The following is a 16,596-nucleotide window of genomic DNA, read 5'->3' as shown; positions in this document are numbered from 1 at the left end:
AGTACTTAGAGTTGTGATAAATTAAGTAGAAAATATAGCGTTCCAGTGCTGCTGTCTAACTTATACCATCACGTAACAGCACATACTATAACTAAAAGGAAGTAAATATAGAAAGACAGGATAAGAATGAAAATTGAATTTTTGCGGTTACTGGCTTTCAGCCAATATCGAAGCACACTTCCTTTACGTCGCTTCTACCCTACAGCTAGGCTCAAATTCTGTTTTTTACGTGGCCCGCAGACTTGTGACATTTGAATCTTACACTGCAACAAAAACATTAAAAAATGAACACAAATATCTTACATCTACGACTTAGTTCTTCAGAAGTTCGCGTTACAAATACTGATCACCCTAGATATTATACTTTGTGGACAAACAAAAGCCCCATTGTCTTCGCTAAGAGTGTAGGAACGTCGTTACGGATGGAGGGGCGGTGTTGAGTCGCACATTCTCAACCAGCTCATAAAATACTGGGAGCATGTAATGTTTGAGCTTCAGTTTACGTTTAACAGATATAAATACGTGACGGAGAATGAACGTGCAGATTTTTTGGGATATGAGAGCCTGAATTTTTCGTCACTCGTAAACAAAACCTCTTCACTCAGTAGTAAACAATTTTCGTTCGCTGCTCCTAAGATGCCTGGAGGGGTCTAAAATTGCCTCAATTGACCCACGTTTTACGCCACATGTACTTTCATTCATGCTCTTCAAAATGTAAGCCACAAAAAGAAAAAAGAAATAGATCCTGACTGATAACATATGAAAAAAGTGTTCTCCTACTGCTTTTGGCACTTTTCCTGACTCTAATAGGAGTAAGCCACCATATGGTAGTCGTAAAATACCCTATTGCTAAACAAACGTACCAATTGTACCACAGGAAAGTGAAGAGGTAAATTGTTGAACTAAAACAATGTTTCATCTTAAAGAAGACGATGAATTTCCCTACCATGACCCCCTCCCCTCCACCAAATAAGAACCCCTTCGCAACAAATAAAGAAATAATAAATGAAGAAACATCAACCAACATTCTCAAACTTATTTACTAGCTCATTCATCCATGAATTAAATATTTGTTTATTTATTTTCCTGAGAAAGTGTCTCACTTTCAAATAATGATATAGTTGGTTAATGTTACACCTTTACCATGGGACATGGGAACCAATGTAAGCAATATGACATATTTATCATTGACGTATGTTACAGCATGATATTACTAATTAACAGTATTTGTTCAGCAAGCCATCACGTACTAAACTATGCATTACGTGACATAACCAAACATACAGCAGTTCCTCACTTTGTCATACTTTCTGGCGTAAAAAAGTGAACAAATTCAATTTAACTTCAAAGTACCCAAATATGGTCAACGACAGTAGCATTAATTTGGATACTTTTCTTGATGACAATCACCTCATCACAAACATACGGAATATTCACCTATCGTGAACGCACATCGTGGTATTAACTTTGCCGACGACTTGCTAGAATTATGTCTTATCCAATCAACGAAATGTTCACTAGGTGGAGTTAGAATCAGGTAAACAAGAAGAACTGGGTCGAAGCCATAGACATTGAACTAGGGAGAATGCTGACACAATGTATCGCCCTTGTCTTTCAGCAGTGAAGCCTTGCAGAAGTGAGGGCGCTTTGCGTTGTACGGCATAACCAGATCATGTGTACGTCTTCATACTTGCCTTGTGCTTTGATTTCAGAATTTAATTTAATTTTACCCATTTTTTTGCTCTTGAAAAAACTCATAGACTCTTATAAACTCATAGAAATGGTGGAGGAGCGGGTGGAGGTTAAACGCGTTTGTCTTTTATGCCATCAGTTAATGATTGTTTAATCTCTGAACCATGGAGATTTCTCCAGAGATCTACATAATATCTCTCTCATCACAATAACTTTTCTTATAGTAGGTTCAATGGAATGATGAGATTATAATACGCAATAATTTCAGTTTGATTTGGTGCTTTTGACTGAAAATTTCAAGTCAAGCTGATTTTACTTATAATATGTTACTTTTGTTGGTAACGGAAACTTTCTTGTATTTATACATGTAGTGTACTTTTCTATAGCAATGTCAACTGTTTTACCATTTTTACCATCTGACAAGTTGATACGGTAAGTTGCCAATTTTCTGTTTGACTTAGAATGTTTCACACCTATTCACTTGGTCGGCACCAATAACTAGTAACGTTTAGTCAATTCGAGTTGTAACGTTCTCGATGACGTCGACCGTTCTTCAGACTACCGAGAGCATCTCGACTTTTTCAATCGAACGCATGTATTGCGATAATCAATTAATACTACTGATATCGTTGCTAGTTGATAATGCTGTTGCAGTTGTTGCTGCTGTTGTTGCTGTAATTATGTTGCTATTGTTGGTGTTATCATAGGTGGCGCTGTTGCTATATTGTTTTTGGTGTTGTACTTGCTATTGCTGTTGGTGTTTTATTTGGTGTCGTTGTTACTATTGTTTTTGGTGTTGTACTTTGAAATGCTGTTGTTGGAGTTATATTCGCTGCCGCTGTTGTTGTAGCGATAGGGCTGTTGGTGGTTTTGTATTTGATATTCCCGTTGGTATTTATACAATCGTTGTTTCTGTCAATGTCGCTACCGTGTTGGTTGTTTGTTGCTTCCAGTTCACTGAAGTAGCAAACTGTGACAACTGAAAATATTGTCGAAAACGGTGAAGAGGATTTTTATAAAGTTATAAGGTCATTGCCAATTAGGGGACCTAGAAGCTTACGAAGTTAACTTTGCTACACAGAACACTAAACGCTAGTACTGAGTACTACTAGTTACTGTATGAGTGAATGTAGCATATATCCTTCATAATTTTGAGATGAATATATTTGTGAAAAGCTCCGCAAACGTATCTATTCAATTCTGAAGCAAAACGTGAAATATAAAAGTGAAATGGAAAATGACTGAATAAAGTAGTTGCAAACACTCTTCACTTATTCACAACATTTACTTCGAACTTAGTAATGTTGCTTCGCCTGTCAATTACACCGGTTAACACAAGTGAACCCCTTCTTACGTATTTGAATTTAACGGCTAAGAATTTTAAAGTACTAATCTCTTACTACTTTGCCGGTTATAACTACATTCGTCAACGTGGTTACAGTACGCAGTCATCACTGGTACACAAATTCACTGCCTGAATAAAAAACACCGTTAAACATTAGTCGTACAATAGGTAACATATCACACAATAAGAACCATGCGATACTGAACAGTACAGTACATACACGGTATTACAGTAGCTAAAGTACAGAGCAACAAAATGACAACCTCCACCATCACAACCATACAACCACATGTTAATCAAGACACAGCTAGTAACAACAAATTACAAGGCAAATCAACGTATGGAAATGTACATAAATGTTACGAAGAATTACATTTATAATCGCCTGGTTAGTATATAGACTGGTTAGCAATAAACGGCATATACAGACCAATTTTTGTGACCGAGGTGAGATAGACGTTCTCAAGATGTCCTTCCCTGATTACCAACTTAACATTGGTCGCGTTGTCTGTGAGATCCAAGATTAGATTCTTACAATGCCACTGGTTCCCTTTTTGAAGTCTTCCCTTTTCCTTAAGAATATTATGAAATGAGATTACATATTGTTAACCTATATATCACTGAACCCGGGCTGTATCTCACCTGCCCCTCCCTTCCCTCCACAAAGGTGTAGAGAGGTCAGATATAAAGAGAACGAAAAGGGGGACTGGTGAGGTGGCAGATGTGCAGAGGGCGGTGGATTGTGGATAGGTTAGAAGCCTTCATATCATGTTGAGACTTGTTCGAAATGATGGCGGAATGATACAGATGTATGAATCCAGAAAAAAATCTTTGAATGACATTTTATGTTCAATATTTGTTACAGTGCCAGATAGCTTAATTACATTTGTAATTTACTGCTTCCTTGTAACCATGGTGATTCTTTCAACATGACTCTATAAAATGCCATGTCATGAGATCGGATCTGTCAGTTCAGTCTGGTACTCTTAGTCGACAATAAAGAAGAAATTTGAACGATTATTTTTGAGAATACTGGATTTGTGAGAAGCGATCTAAGTTTTCTTGTAATCATCAGCACTTGAAAATGAAGATTCATGTGGCATTAGGTAAGTCCGTCTATTTTCCACGTGTTTATTTATTCCTTTATCAATATTAATGATTGCAACATTTTTGTGGGTAAAAAGTCGACTTAATTATATATTTCAATATGAAGTAAAGTAGCTTATTTCTCCTTTTAACCTTTGACCTTTTATGCGTCAATGTTTAAGTTTTCCTTTAATTATTTTGTTCAAACAATTTATTAAGCTGTAAAGTACAATGTAATATTGTAACAAATTTCTCGTTTTGCCCTCTGACCTTTTATACAATGTTTCAAAGTGTACTGAAATGTCGAAAAGATGAACTGCAATCTTTACATGTATTACCAAATGTCGAGGTATATAAAAAAAAATACCAACAATTGGAAAGAGCAAAGAAGTTTCTCGGCTCTTCCATGTAAATATTTCCAAGCGTTAATGATAGCAATCTACGCGACCAGATTCCTATACGCATGCATTGTAAAACATTTCAGGAATAATATGTATTGAAATTTGCTTTTGGGTTTACAGAGTAAATATCGCTACATTTATGCCACTAACCGTACGAACAACATCATTTTACCTGCTTGTATTAAGCGCGCTCATTTATTTGCCCAATAGAGAAATTACAAGTCGACATAGCAAGTTGCTATAACATACATTACCGTGCGTAACATAAATTTCCGCTGCGTGACCTTAACATATAGTAACGCTCTGATGTTATCGGAGAAATAATTAAAAATATCGTCAATATCAGTAAATATAGTCAATATTCCATTTTATGCTCTAACCATGTGAAAATTGCAATATTTCTTTAACGTTTTAACATAAATTTGTCCCGAGCTGTGAAAGTAATCCAAGCATCGTTACTCCAGATGTTGTTTGCAGTGACAGCGTTAACTTCCCGATCTCTTCTTTATAAATATACGTTAAATAATTATGCATTTGCTGAGTGAAATAGATGCTTTAAATCTTTATTAACAATTTTGGTTTTGTACATGCAAAGGAAAATAAAAACTCTTTCACTTGAAGATAACTCATTTGGTGATACCAAGCTTCGATTATACATGCTTAGCCTACTATATGCCTTACCCCCCGTTTGTTGTTACCAGCTTAGCCTACTATGCCTTACCTATACCGTTTGGTGATAGTGTATCTACCTTCACTCCTAGCCTAAATTGCATATAAGAATCATCTATGTTAAATAATTGCTCAGTTATTTAAACAATTGGGTTTTAATCATTCTTCTGTTAGATGGAACGTAGTAGAGTACAGGCGCAACGGATGAGGATTGAATACATGTAGGTAGAGAGGATGCCGACGGGGGGGGGGGGGGGTGGGGATGATCACATGGGTACGTTTTATTAAAAAAAAGGGCACTTCTTATATTTATGAAATGGGCAAGTTGTCAAGGATTTTCAATATATGTGTTGCAGGTTGGAGGGGGAAAGTGTACCATGTATTTGCTGTAAAGACATTAACTTTTGAGAAGCGTTCCATATAGTTAACATAGCTAAATAATTTAAACATCTTTTGTATGCATTCGCCATGTACCGCAGCCGTTGTAAGAATATTTGCCTGCATCTGTTTCACCAACCATTACATCAGCCAAACATCTATTAAAAATTAATTTAATTAACCAATTGTCTTCCTTCCGTCATTTACGTGACACTAATGGCCTAGTCTTAAGTGGAATCGATTGTTCACGTATCTTATTCAAATTCGTTTGGTTTTGATGACTTACACCCAATATTTCTCCGCAAAACTTCTTTTTGTAACCGTTGTAATTCTTAAGTTTAATCAATTGAAATAAACTATAAATTAAACAAAAGGTCTGTATAGAGTGTCTTAATGACATCACGCTGTTTTGAAGACACATAGTTGGACACAATAACGTTTCCACGTATTACATAGAACGAAACAAGAATCCATGGAAACCATCCAATGTTTTGTAAAAATATAATAGTTTGACTAGATTCACATTGATTGGAACATATACACAGTGACAAACTGGAAAGAAACTTAACAACTAAATATTTGAGTGAAAGGGGGAAAACAAGTTTACCAAATAAATTGATTCCTCTGTTTATGCACCATTTCTGTTATCGTTCGTGATTGTTTGGGCAAATTACCCATAGATGACTCAGTCGCTACGCAGGCATTATCATTTGTTGTATCAGAAACGAGATGTAGTTACTAAAGGTGGTATCAATATACTATTGAATATAATATATTATGAATTAGTATCGTTTATTTCTTCGTTTTCCATAACACACAACCCCATCACATTCCATCCCACCCACTCACACACTCCGAACCACACCAACACGACCCACCACCACTCCTGGGGTTTCCTTGTTCATATCGTGGCTTGTGTGTATGTTATTACTCATTGTGGTCAAGTTGGGAAATGTTTCAAAGAGATGCAAAGCCTTGGAAATTATTTCGCAAGAACACGGAGGACATTTTTAATTTTTGATTTCCTGTTTTGAACCTATTTCAATATGGAAGTTTGTAATTCTTTGACGCATCGTTACACGTCTATGAGCACTAAGCTTGATTCCAAATCTAACAGAGTAATATTGAAAATATGGGCGGTGCTATGTGTCATATGACAGCTTACTGTATCTCATCGCTACCAATTAGTGTGTATCTTCAAGATTCTTTACCTCGTCGAAGTGAATAAGCCTTATGATCATTCCGTCGTTTGGTTAGGTGATGTTGTTCATTTTGACAAGTTTTTACAAGTATCAGTATGTTCTTTTTCGTTTTCTTTAAACCAAAATTCTGTTAGATTGGTTCTTTCATCTTATGAATTGTTTTTCCTTGCTTCCTCAGCATCCTTGGTGTTGGTAGTTATCCTCATTCATATATGTGATGGAGATAGCAGCAGCGACAGCAGCAGTGAAGAAGGCAACTTTAACAGGCCAGCTCGTATAAGCAGAAATAGAGGAGGGGGTAATGTAAGAACTTACAGCAGTGATAGCGAAGATGGAAGTTATCAACCAGCTCGACGCCACACCCAAAACAAACCAAATCAAGTTGTCTCTCAGGGAGGTGTCGCCTTCGGTGGAAATGGTGCTACTACTAACAATGGAGGCCAAAACAACGGAGGAAACGGTGGCGGTAATGGCGGAAACGGTGGTGCCAATGGAGGGAACAATGGTGGTAACGGCGGTGGTCGTCGTGTGACGTCATCAGAAAGTAGCGAAGAAGAAGAAAGAACAAATGGTCAAGGTCAAGCTGCGGCACCACAGAGGAGGCGTAGACCAAACATTGCTAGAGTTTTAAGCGGTGGTGATAGCGACAGTGACAGCGACGGCGACAGCGAAAGCATTGACATCACTCCAAATGGAGGACAACAAAATGGGGGTCAACAGCAGCAAACAGGAGGAGGTCCGTCAATTAGTGAATCTAGTGAGTCTGAAGAGGAGGAGGAGGAAGAGGAGGAGGAAGAAGAGGAGGAGGAAGAGGAGGAGGAGGAAGAGGAGGAGGAGGAAGAGGAGATGGAACCAGCACCAGCTGCAGCATCTGAGTCTGAGTCTGAATCTGAATCTGAGTCTGAATCAGCAGAACCGGAAGAGAGCGAGTCGTCTGAGGAGGAAGATTCAGGAAGTTATTCAGTATCAGAAATAAGCTCTCTCGTATCTAGCAGTTACGATTACACCACCGTAGATGCCACCACCGATATAATTACTGCCACTGGCATGGCATCTAGAATAGCCACCAGAAGCACAGATGGAACGACCTTTCCTTTATCTACCGACGCAACGACAGAAATGTTTTCAACAGACCGTGTAGTGGTAACTGGTAGAGGGGACATCCCAATTCATCCCAAGGAAGAGGAGGAGGAGGAGGAGGAGGAGGAGGAGGAGGAGAAGGAGGAGGAGGAAGATTCAGGAAGTTATTCAGTATCAGATATTAGCTCTCTCTTATCTAGCAGGTACGATTACACCACCGTAGATGCCACCACCGATATAATTACTGCCACTGGCATGGCATCTAGAATGGCCACCGGAAGCACAGATGGAACGACCTTTCCTTTATCTACCGACGCAACGACAGCAATGTTTTTAACTGACCGTGTAGTGGTAACTGGTAGAGGGGACATCCCAATTCCCGCAACGACGAAAACAAGAATCACAGTAAGTGCATCTGCGGCAGGTGTTGCGGTGGTGTTCGGTGTTGGTGTGCTAGCTGCAAAGAAACTGTTGGCTACTTCCGCGGCGAGTGCTGCTGCGGTGTGAAACTGTGGTATACTACACATTCTTTCCGTTGAGGTACTCAAAGACATGAATTTACATCTTTCGCGACTTACACATGCGCATTAACAAGGCTCGGGGAATGTTGTTCATTCATAACACACGACGTGGCCATTTCATATTATTAAGAACTTGTTATGTAATGTAGGCAAAATGCAAAAGGGGAACTTAACATGCTGTCATCAGGAGCACTGTCCATGCTTCCTTTTCCAAAGTAACATACATCGAGCACTGTTCACAACACGTGATGGAAATTTGTAGTGAAACAGTTAAATTGAAGCTCTAAAGAGGGCAGAATATTTCAAGATGTATAAATATGAGATAATGAAGAAACAGAACCTCTTTATAGCTACGAATGGAATAAAGAAATGATATTCCTTGCGCATGCTACTCAGATCACATGTATTTTCAATGGGTATAAGCTAGAAAAGAAGACTCTTCAGAGAATTAAACGGAAGACCCCTTTGGACCCATTGAAAGAACGTTCAAGTGAAACTGGATGAAGAGGCGGGGGGGGGGGGGAAGGATCTGTAAGGAAGTGACGACCTTACATATAACTGCTTCGATATCACAGTGTAGCTCACAATGATATTCTTTGTTGTGAATTACTTTGAATTTTCATAAAGGAAAATACTTCCCTCTTTCCAAGTAAGAGTACCATATGTTGTCCAAATATATTTAACTCTAAAGTATCCAGATATCTGTGTAGTCTGTGCGGCTGTACGGCTTAGGCGTACACTGTGTGATACGGTGATGTAAACCATGATACTATGTGACGAACAGTAACATTATGTGTCGTCATTGTTACATGATGTTGAAACCATAGGATTATGAAACAGATGGTACTCCACCTTTAAGTCACAAGAGTGACAAATAAGCAAACTTAGCTTTTAGAGAATGAACATAATGAGCGCAGAGTTAGAATGTCAAGACTGCTTGAAAGACTATATAGCATACTGTCCTCGAGAGAGGTACTCGAGGGGAAATGATTACATATCACTCAAAAAGTGAACTCTTAGGGTGATGGGTTGTTGTAAGAAATTTTAAGCGCAGATAATACTTGCTGTAATTATACGGGTATGATTACTAACAAATTAATAAATGAAGATTTATATTCTCTTAAAGACTTAAAGAGTTTCATTAAAACAATGAATATACCTTCTGTCTTACTTTATGGGAATAGTGAGCAATATACATAAATAGCTTAAAAAATGATGACAACTTAATTCGAGTTATCATTTTGTTTCCGGGGATAAATTTAAACAGTCTGACTTCAGAACATACAATGCATGTCCAATTTCAATTTATGGCTCAAATTGTCAAACTAATGAAGAGACTAATCTGTGGGTTACTTTGAGAGTTATTTTCATGCCTTATCATCGCTAATAGTATTAACCCATTCTTTGTTTAGTTGGCTCACAATATATTTATATCTGTCGATTTTCTAAGCTTTGTTTTTCTTCTTTTCAAGAAACAAACTCAAGAAAAGAAAAGAACATTAGTGACTTTCATACACATAGCAATATCTATCAATATATATTTACATATCAATACAATTTTTAAAGGATATATTGTAATAAAAATGAAAACCACAATGAATTATAGATAACGATTCGTTCTATTTTTGTGTTTGGTTAAGTTGGTAAATTTCTCCTTTTGACAGATAATTGTAGATATATCACATTCGACGAAAATGTGGTTAAAATGTCCAGTTGAAACCCCAATGTAGGTCTTTCGAATCGAATTTATCGAAAATCCTATCTTATGATGTCTTGTCATATGATGTCAATGTTATGTGATGTCATGTGAGGTATGCCATGTCATGCGAGGTATTTATTTCATTATCATGTTATGTGATTTCATTTCATGCTATATCATGTGATGTAATGTAAGTCATGTGATGTCCTATGGTCTCATGTCAGACTTCAAAACTTTCATTAAAACAATAAATATACCTTCTGTCTGAAATTATGGGAGAAGTAAGCAATAAACATAAATAGCTAAAAATATGTTGACAACAGAATTATCATTTGACAATGTTCAATCCCTTAATTCGAGTTAGCTTTTTCTTTTCATGTTATGTCATTTGATATATATCATGTGATGTCATATGATCTCATTTGGTGTTATGTCATGTGATGTCATACCATGTGATGTCATGCCATGTGATGTGATGTGATCTCATGTCATGTTATATCACGTGATGTTACATTATGTGATGCCATATGATATATTTTGTTGCAATGTGATATTTTTGGGGAAGTTTGAAAATCCACCAATCAGTATCAAGATTCTTTTCAAACAATGCGACTTAAGGGGATTCCACCAAATCCCATTACAAATGTTTCTAAAACTGTTTCCATCTCTAGATAAATCAGACCATGTTACATCCGAAGTCTAAAGTGTATACGTACCTTCAAGAAATTTTCACCAGAAACAAATATGCTAGTAATTTATTAAGCAATGATCATGAACAGTAAATTTGAAAGTAGTTAATTTAGCATGTTCCTTGCATGAGCTCTTTCTCGAGGAGTCGGTTTCAACGATCCTGGGGGGGGGGGGGGGGGGGAGGAGGACTTCCTTCATGTAATGCTAGATCCTGCATGGTGATTTATGCATATCTAAAAAATAGACATAGTATTGGAATCCATAACTTTTTTTTTTATTAGTCGAAGTTTAACTTGGTAGTTGTTCTATCCAACAACATAATTTTTGGGAATTTAGAATCGGAAAGACTTCTCAGAAACAAAATCAATGAAAATATCTACCCAAATGACGAAAAAGTCATCTTGACAATACCTGCAAAATTAAAAAGGAAAAAAAAAAGCCAAGATTTCAGTAATTCTCTCTGCACCCCTCCCCCCCCCCCCCGACACCAAACAGTTCCTCATTCATAAAAAAAATCTTCCTTCATAAAAAAAAAATCGCTCACCATCCATTTACCTTTTCCCAAAACCTCACTCTGTTTGGAACAACCTCAAGTTGGAAGCATATCAAGTTACTATTTCTTGCTTCGACCAGTTCTTCTTTTTTAACCGATCCTAACTATTACATTGAATATTTCTTTGATTGAATCATACATAATTCCAACAAGTCGTCGGCAAAGTTGATACCACGATGTACGTTCACGATAGGTGAATGTTCCGCATATTTGTTATGAGGTGATAGGGCCATTGTCATCACGAAAAGTATCCAAATGAAGTTTACTGTCGTTTACCATATTTGAGTACTTTGAAGTTAAATTGAATTTGTTCACTTTTTTTTACGCCAGAAAATATAACAAAGTAAGGGATTGTTGTATGTTTGGTTCATAACACGTAATGTATAGTGCAGTACGTGATGTCTTGCTGAAGAAATACTGTAGCTGGCGAAATAATGTTGTAGTATACGTCAATGATAAATGTTCAATGCTAATTGTTCATTGATGAATTATGTCATATTTCTTCCATTGGTTCCCATGGTATAGGTATATAATAACAAACTATCATTATTTGAAGTGAGACAATTTCTCAGTAAAATAACCAAATAAATACTTAATTCATGGATGAATGAGCTATTGAATAAGTTTGAGAATGTTTTGCTGCTTCTTCATTAATTATTTTACTATATCATAGGGGGGGGGGGGTTCTTATTTGGGTGGAGGGGGCGGGGCCAGGATAATGAAATACATTATCTTCCATAAGATGAAACATTGTTTTAGTTCAACAGTGGCCTCTTCACTTCGCTGTGGTACTATAGGTATGTTTGTTTAGCAAACATACCTGAGTAACATCATAAATAGAGGGCAACAACTATCGAGAGCATTAAACATTACCACTATACCGTTTGGTGGAATACTCCTCTTGAGCCAGGAAAATTGCCAAAAGCATTAGGAGAACATCTATATATATATTTTTTTACATATTATCAGTCAGGATCTGGGTTTTTTTTTGTGGCTTGGAAGTACAAGTGGCGCAAAACGTGGGTCACTTGAGGCAATTTCAGATCCCTTTAGGCCTCCCAGGAGAAGCATACCCAAATTCATTACTACTCAGTGAAGAGGTTTGTTTACAAGTCACGAAAATTTAAGGCTCTCATAGCAAAAACAATCTACACGGTCATGATACAAAAGATTGATAGTGCCATGAATGGCCAACTTGTCAGCAATCCAGTAATAGGTATAGCGTTTAGCTAGTGAGAACGTCAAACTAGACTTAGAGACCGCAATACTTTTGTGATTCAATGTGTAGTCATTTTTTGCCTTTAATAGGCGTATGCTACCATATGCATTCTCCATCACGTGTATATATCTGTTAAACGTAGAAGGAAGCTCAAACATTACATGCTTTCTACTATGGATTGATTGAGAATGTGCGACTCAACATCACGCCCTCCCGTCCGTGGCGACGTTCCTATACTTTAAGCGAAGACAATGGGGCTATTGTTTGCCCACAAGTATATATATTATCTAGGGCGATAGGTATCTGTAACGCGAATTTCTGAAGAACTAGGGCGCAGATGTGAGACATTTGTGTTATCTAAACGTTTTTTTGCAGTCTAAGATTCAAATGCCACAAGCAGCTGGCAACCGTTAAAAAAGAATATAAGCCTAGCTGTAGGGTACAATCGACGTAAAAGAAGTGTGCTTGGATATTGGCTGCAAGCCAGTAACCGCAAAAAATTCAATTTTTTATTCTGAATTTTTTTTAGTTATAGAATGTACTGCTACGTGATGTTGGTATAAGTTAGATAGCAGCCCTGGAACGCTATATTTTCTTCTGAATTTATCACAGCTATCAAAACTTTTTCTTTCTTCTTATTTGTTGCAAAATTCACAAAGTTTTGGTCACAAGCGTCATCGATCGTTGCGTATGCTTCACTCCTCCTCGATTCTTACTCAACTCCGAATACCAGCTGATACATCTCAGGTATCATATCTATGATAGGATACCTATTGAAGATTGTTAACGGTACAAACATTACATCTGCCGCAGAAGCTTGTAATTGATGCAAAACTTTCCACAGATGACATTAACGTAAACATCCGTGCTATTTTGCTGCATCCCTGTTGAAGTAGCTGTGTCAACATATAAGACTACATCTAATTTTTAAGATGAAACATAAAAACACGTTATAAAAGACCTACATTTATCACACCAGAGGACCACAAATCTTCAAGCCCACGACTAAGGAACGTCCATAAGTACATTGCCACGACCCACCCAAACACACACCTCATAATTTATTCCCGGAATGCATGGAAGCAACCTTGGACTATGGACTTGATGTTACAACAACAAGAAAATAGCTAAACCAATCTCCGTCGGCAATCTTCGAAACTAGACAAATTTGTTTCCGACGTTTGCAAAAATCTGGGGTGGAGAGAGAATTACTGAAATCTCGGCATCTTCTTTTTTCCTTTGTAATACACGTACAATGGCATGCAGTGCTGATAATGTTGATAATTATGAAATTGACGATAGCATTAGATACGACCGACGAAGACGAAGATTATAGTGACGACGATGAGCCGGACGATGACAATGGTCGATGACTATGACCATGATGATTATGATGATGACGACGACGACGATGACGATGAGGACGACGACGATGATGACTCTGGAGATGACGGCAATGATGGTGAAAACGACGAAGATGATGATGATGATGATGATGATGATGATGATGATGATGATGATGATGATGATGATGATGATGATGATGATGATGATGATGATGATGATGATGATGATGATGATGATGATGATGATGATGATGATGTTGATGATGATGATGATGATGATGATGATGATGATGATGATGATGATGATGATGATGATGATGATGATGATGATGATGATGATGATGATGATGATGATGATGATGATGATGATGATGATGATGATGATGATGATGATGATGATGATGATGATGATGACAGTTTACCTGTCTTAGGTACCTGTGGCCAACAACGAGTCTCCTGGGAGGGGCGATCATTCCAAGATAGTTAAAGCATATTTGAGGTATCAGATATCTTTGATATCTTTTATTTATTTATTGATATCTTAAAATCAATTTGAGATATCTTAAATATAATTCAAGATATTGAAAATGCAGTTTCTGATATCTCAAACTGAATTGAAGATGATTTACTGAAATAATTAGAGATATCTTCAATTTAATTCGAGAAATTAATTGCAGATATATCGAATTAAATTGGAGCTTCTTCTGCTTATTGAATAAATGTGAACATAGCGTTCTATACGTCTTCTCTTTATTTTTATGGAGTTTGAAGGACACGATTGTGCTTCATGAACGTGCGAAGTGCAAACGGTAGTCAGATAATAAGCCGGTGCAGAAATTACAATGTACATTTATTTGCATTTATTGATTTACCTACTTGCCAAGATCTGGGGGTAGCACCTTCTGTAGTTTAACCATATCCTAGAATCCACGTGGAGAGGGCTATCTTGAAAACATTCACTTTTGCCAGGAACCTCAGTAGTCGCGCGGTGCCGTTAGCAAATGATAGAACTATTATTTGCACTGCTATTGTGAACATATGCATTCCTCAGTGACCAGGAGTTAAATGAAAGGTCATTATTTATCATAAATGGCTACAGTATTTAATATTCAAGGATATCTTACTGTGTGTGATATTCTGTGATAGACTTATTAGTAACATTCCTTGTGATTCCATGTTGACATTTGTTTGATACATTGATCATTTCAATCCCGCATATATCAGTATAGCTCTCTGCTTTGTCTTCTTTACATAGTCAGACCACAGTCATTTTGTCAAGTTCGACATTAGGCTATCTACATTTTTAAAGATATTTGGCTACGTCAATAACTACACGCCAGCGAGGATATTTAGTAATAGATTTGAAATTCACATCCCTCTATTTAAAATAATACGAGATAATTTGTGGCCATTTCGTTTCGCATTTCTACCTGAATTGTTCATATGTGTCGACCCAAAAGAAAAGAAAAAAAAAGGATTTGCAATTTGGACAGTTGAAACACTTGAGTCGTTTTATGGAACGTTAACTCAGATACAGCGGACGAAGGATTCATTCGCTGATTTCCAAATAACTTCCTCCAAGGATCCCTCCTCCAGGCTATACAATACATAAACAATATATGTATATACAATACACGCATATACAATACACGTATATATACGCACATGTGCACCGTATAATAGTTCTTACAACGTATTGGTGGCGCTATGCCGATATACATTGCTATACTTTGTAAGGTAGCTTGTACAGAATACTAATATTTATTAAATTTTTTAAAAAGGGTTTAGGGTGACCGAGATACGATATTTTGAAACAATGAGAAGTTTCTCAACATTTTTTTCGGACGGGATTTTGGCAATATTCCGATGATAATTCAAATGTCCAATTCCCTATAGCCCTGATCTTTTCAGGTTTTTATGTGTTGGGCTTTTTCTAGAACATGTTAGAAGGTGCTGGCCTGTTTCTAAGTGGAGCCTAGATTTTTTTTTCAAAGAAGAAAACAAGTCAAAATGTAGAATTTTCACACTTTAGAATCAAAACAAAGTTTGAACCCCCCTAAAAATAAGATTTTTGAATAGATTGTAGATTAGATTTCAGCTTTATTCTAACACTCAAGCCAAGTCTATAGCAGAAGAATTGGGAAGATACAATTTTTTCAAAATGTTAGGTTTTTGGGGCACAATCCGCCCAGTAAAAGGTTGAAGGGTTAACTTTGCCCAAGCTTTCCCAAACTCTTTGAATCATCGAAACCAATTTGGGAATTGGGGTTTGAGGAGTCCAGATCCTGCCATCCATATATGCCTATGCTTCCCTTGATTGAGAAGAAGCCTTCGTGGGCAAAGCGAATTTTTGAATTGGTGGAACATATATTTTAGGATGTAATAAATTGACTCAAAGTATCATCCAAAAGTATTGTAGTTGCATGGGGCCTCACCCAGCCCCCTCTTCACTTTACATAGATGCTGTGTGGTTTCAACGACCAAGCTTTTCATGTATCTGCCATACTCTTCATTAAATTGCACTTGTAGCATATATTCATTGCATTAACAATGGACACCAGGTGGATAGGCTTTGGCTTTCTGCCAAAGATTCAGTGTACCTTCACGAGCGTGCGCAAGTTGTACAACGGCGCTTTTTGTTGCTACAAGTGACAAATGAATAACTAAGTTCTCAACGTAATATTTCTTTAAGATCATGAATAATGCATGACTTTC

At 37.2% G+C, this 16,596-nt stretch overlaps 1 protein-coding gene across 1 annotated transcript; it reads left to right on the top strand.

Moving 5' to 3' along the window:
- The first annotated feature begins 3,993 nt into the window (after window positions 1-3,993).
- On the top strand, window positions 3,994-10,313 carry LOC139979132 (uncharacterized). Its single transcript, XM_071989829.1, has 2 exons — window positions 3,994-4,143; window positions 6,952-10,313. The coding sequence occupies exons 1-2, from the start codon at window positions 4,122-4,124 to the stop codon at window positions 8,358-8,360; spliced, it is 1,431 nt and encodes a 476-aa protein (XP_071845930.1). The 5' UTR covers window positions 3,994-4,121; the 3' UTR covers window positions 8,361-10,313.
- The last annotated feature ends 6,283 nt before the right edge of the window (window positions 10,314-16,596 follow it).

Source organism: Apostichopus japonicus, chromosome 13 (assembly GCF_037975245.1).
Source record: "Apostichopus japonicus isolate 1M-3 chromosome 13, ASM3797524v1, whole genome shotgun sequence".
NCBI classification, from domain to species: Eukaryota; Metazoa; Echinodermata; class Holothuroidea; order Aspidochirotida; family Stichopodidae; genus Apostichopus; species Apostichopus japonicus.
The sequence above is the reverse complement of the archived record's forward strand: the minus strand, read 5'-3'. Positions and strand labels throughout refer to the sequence as shown.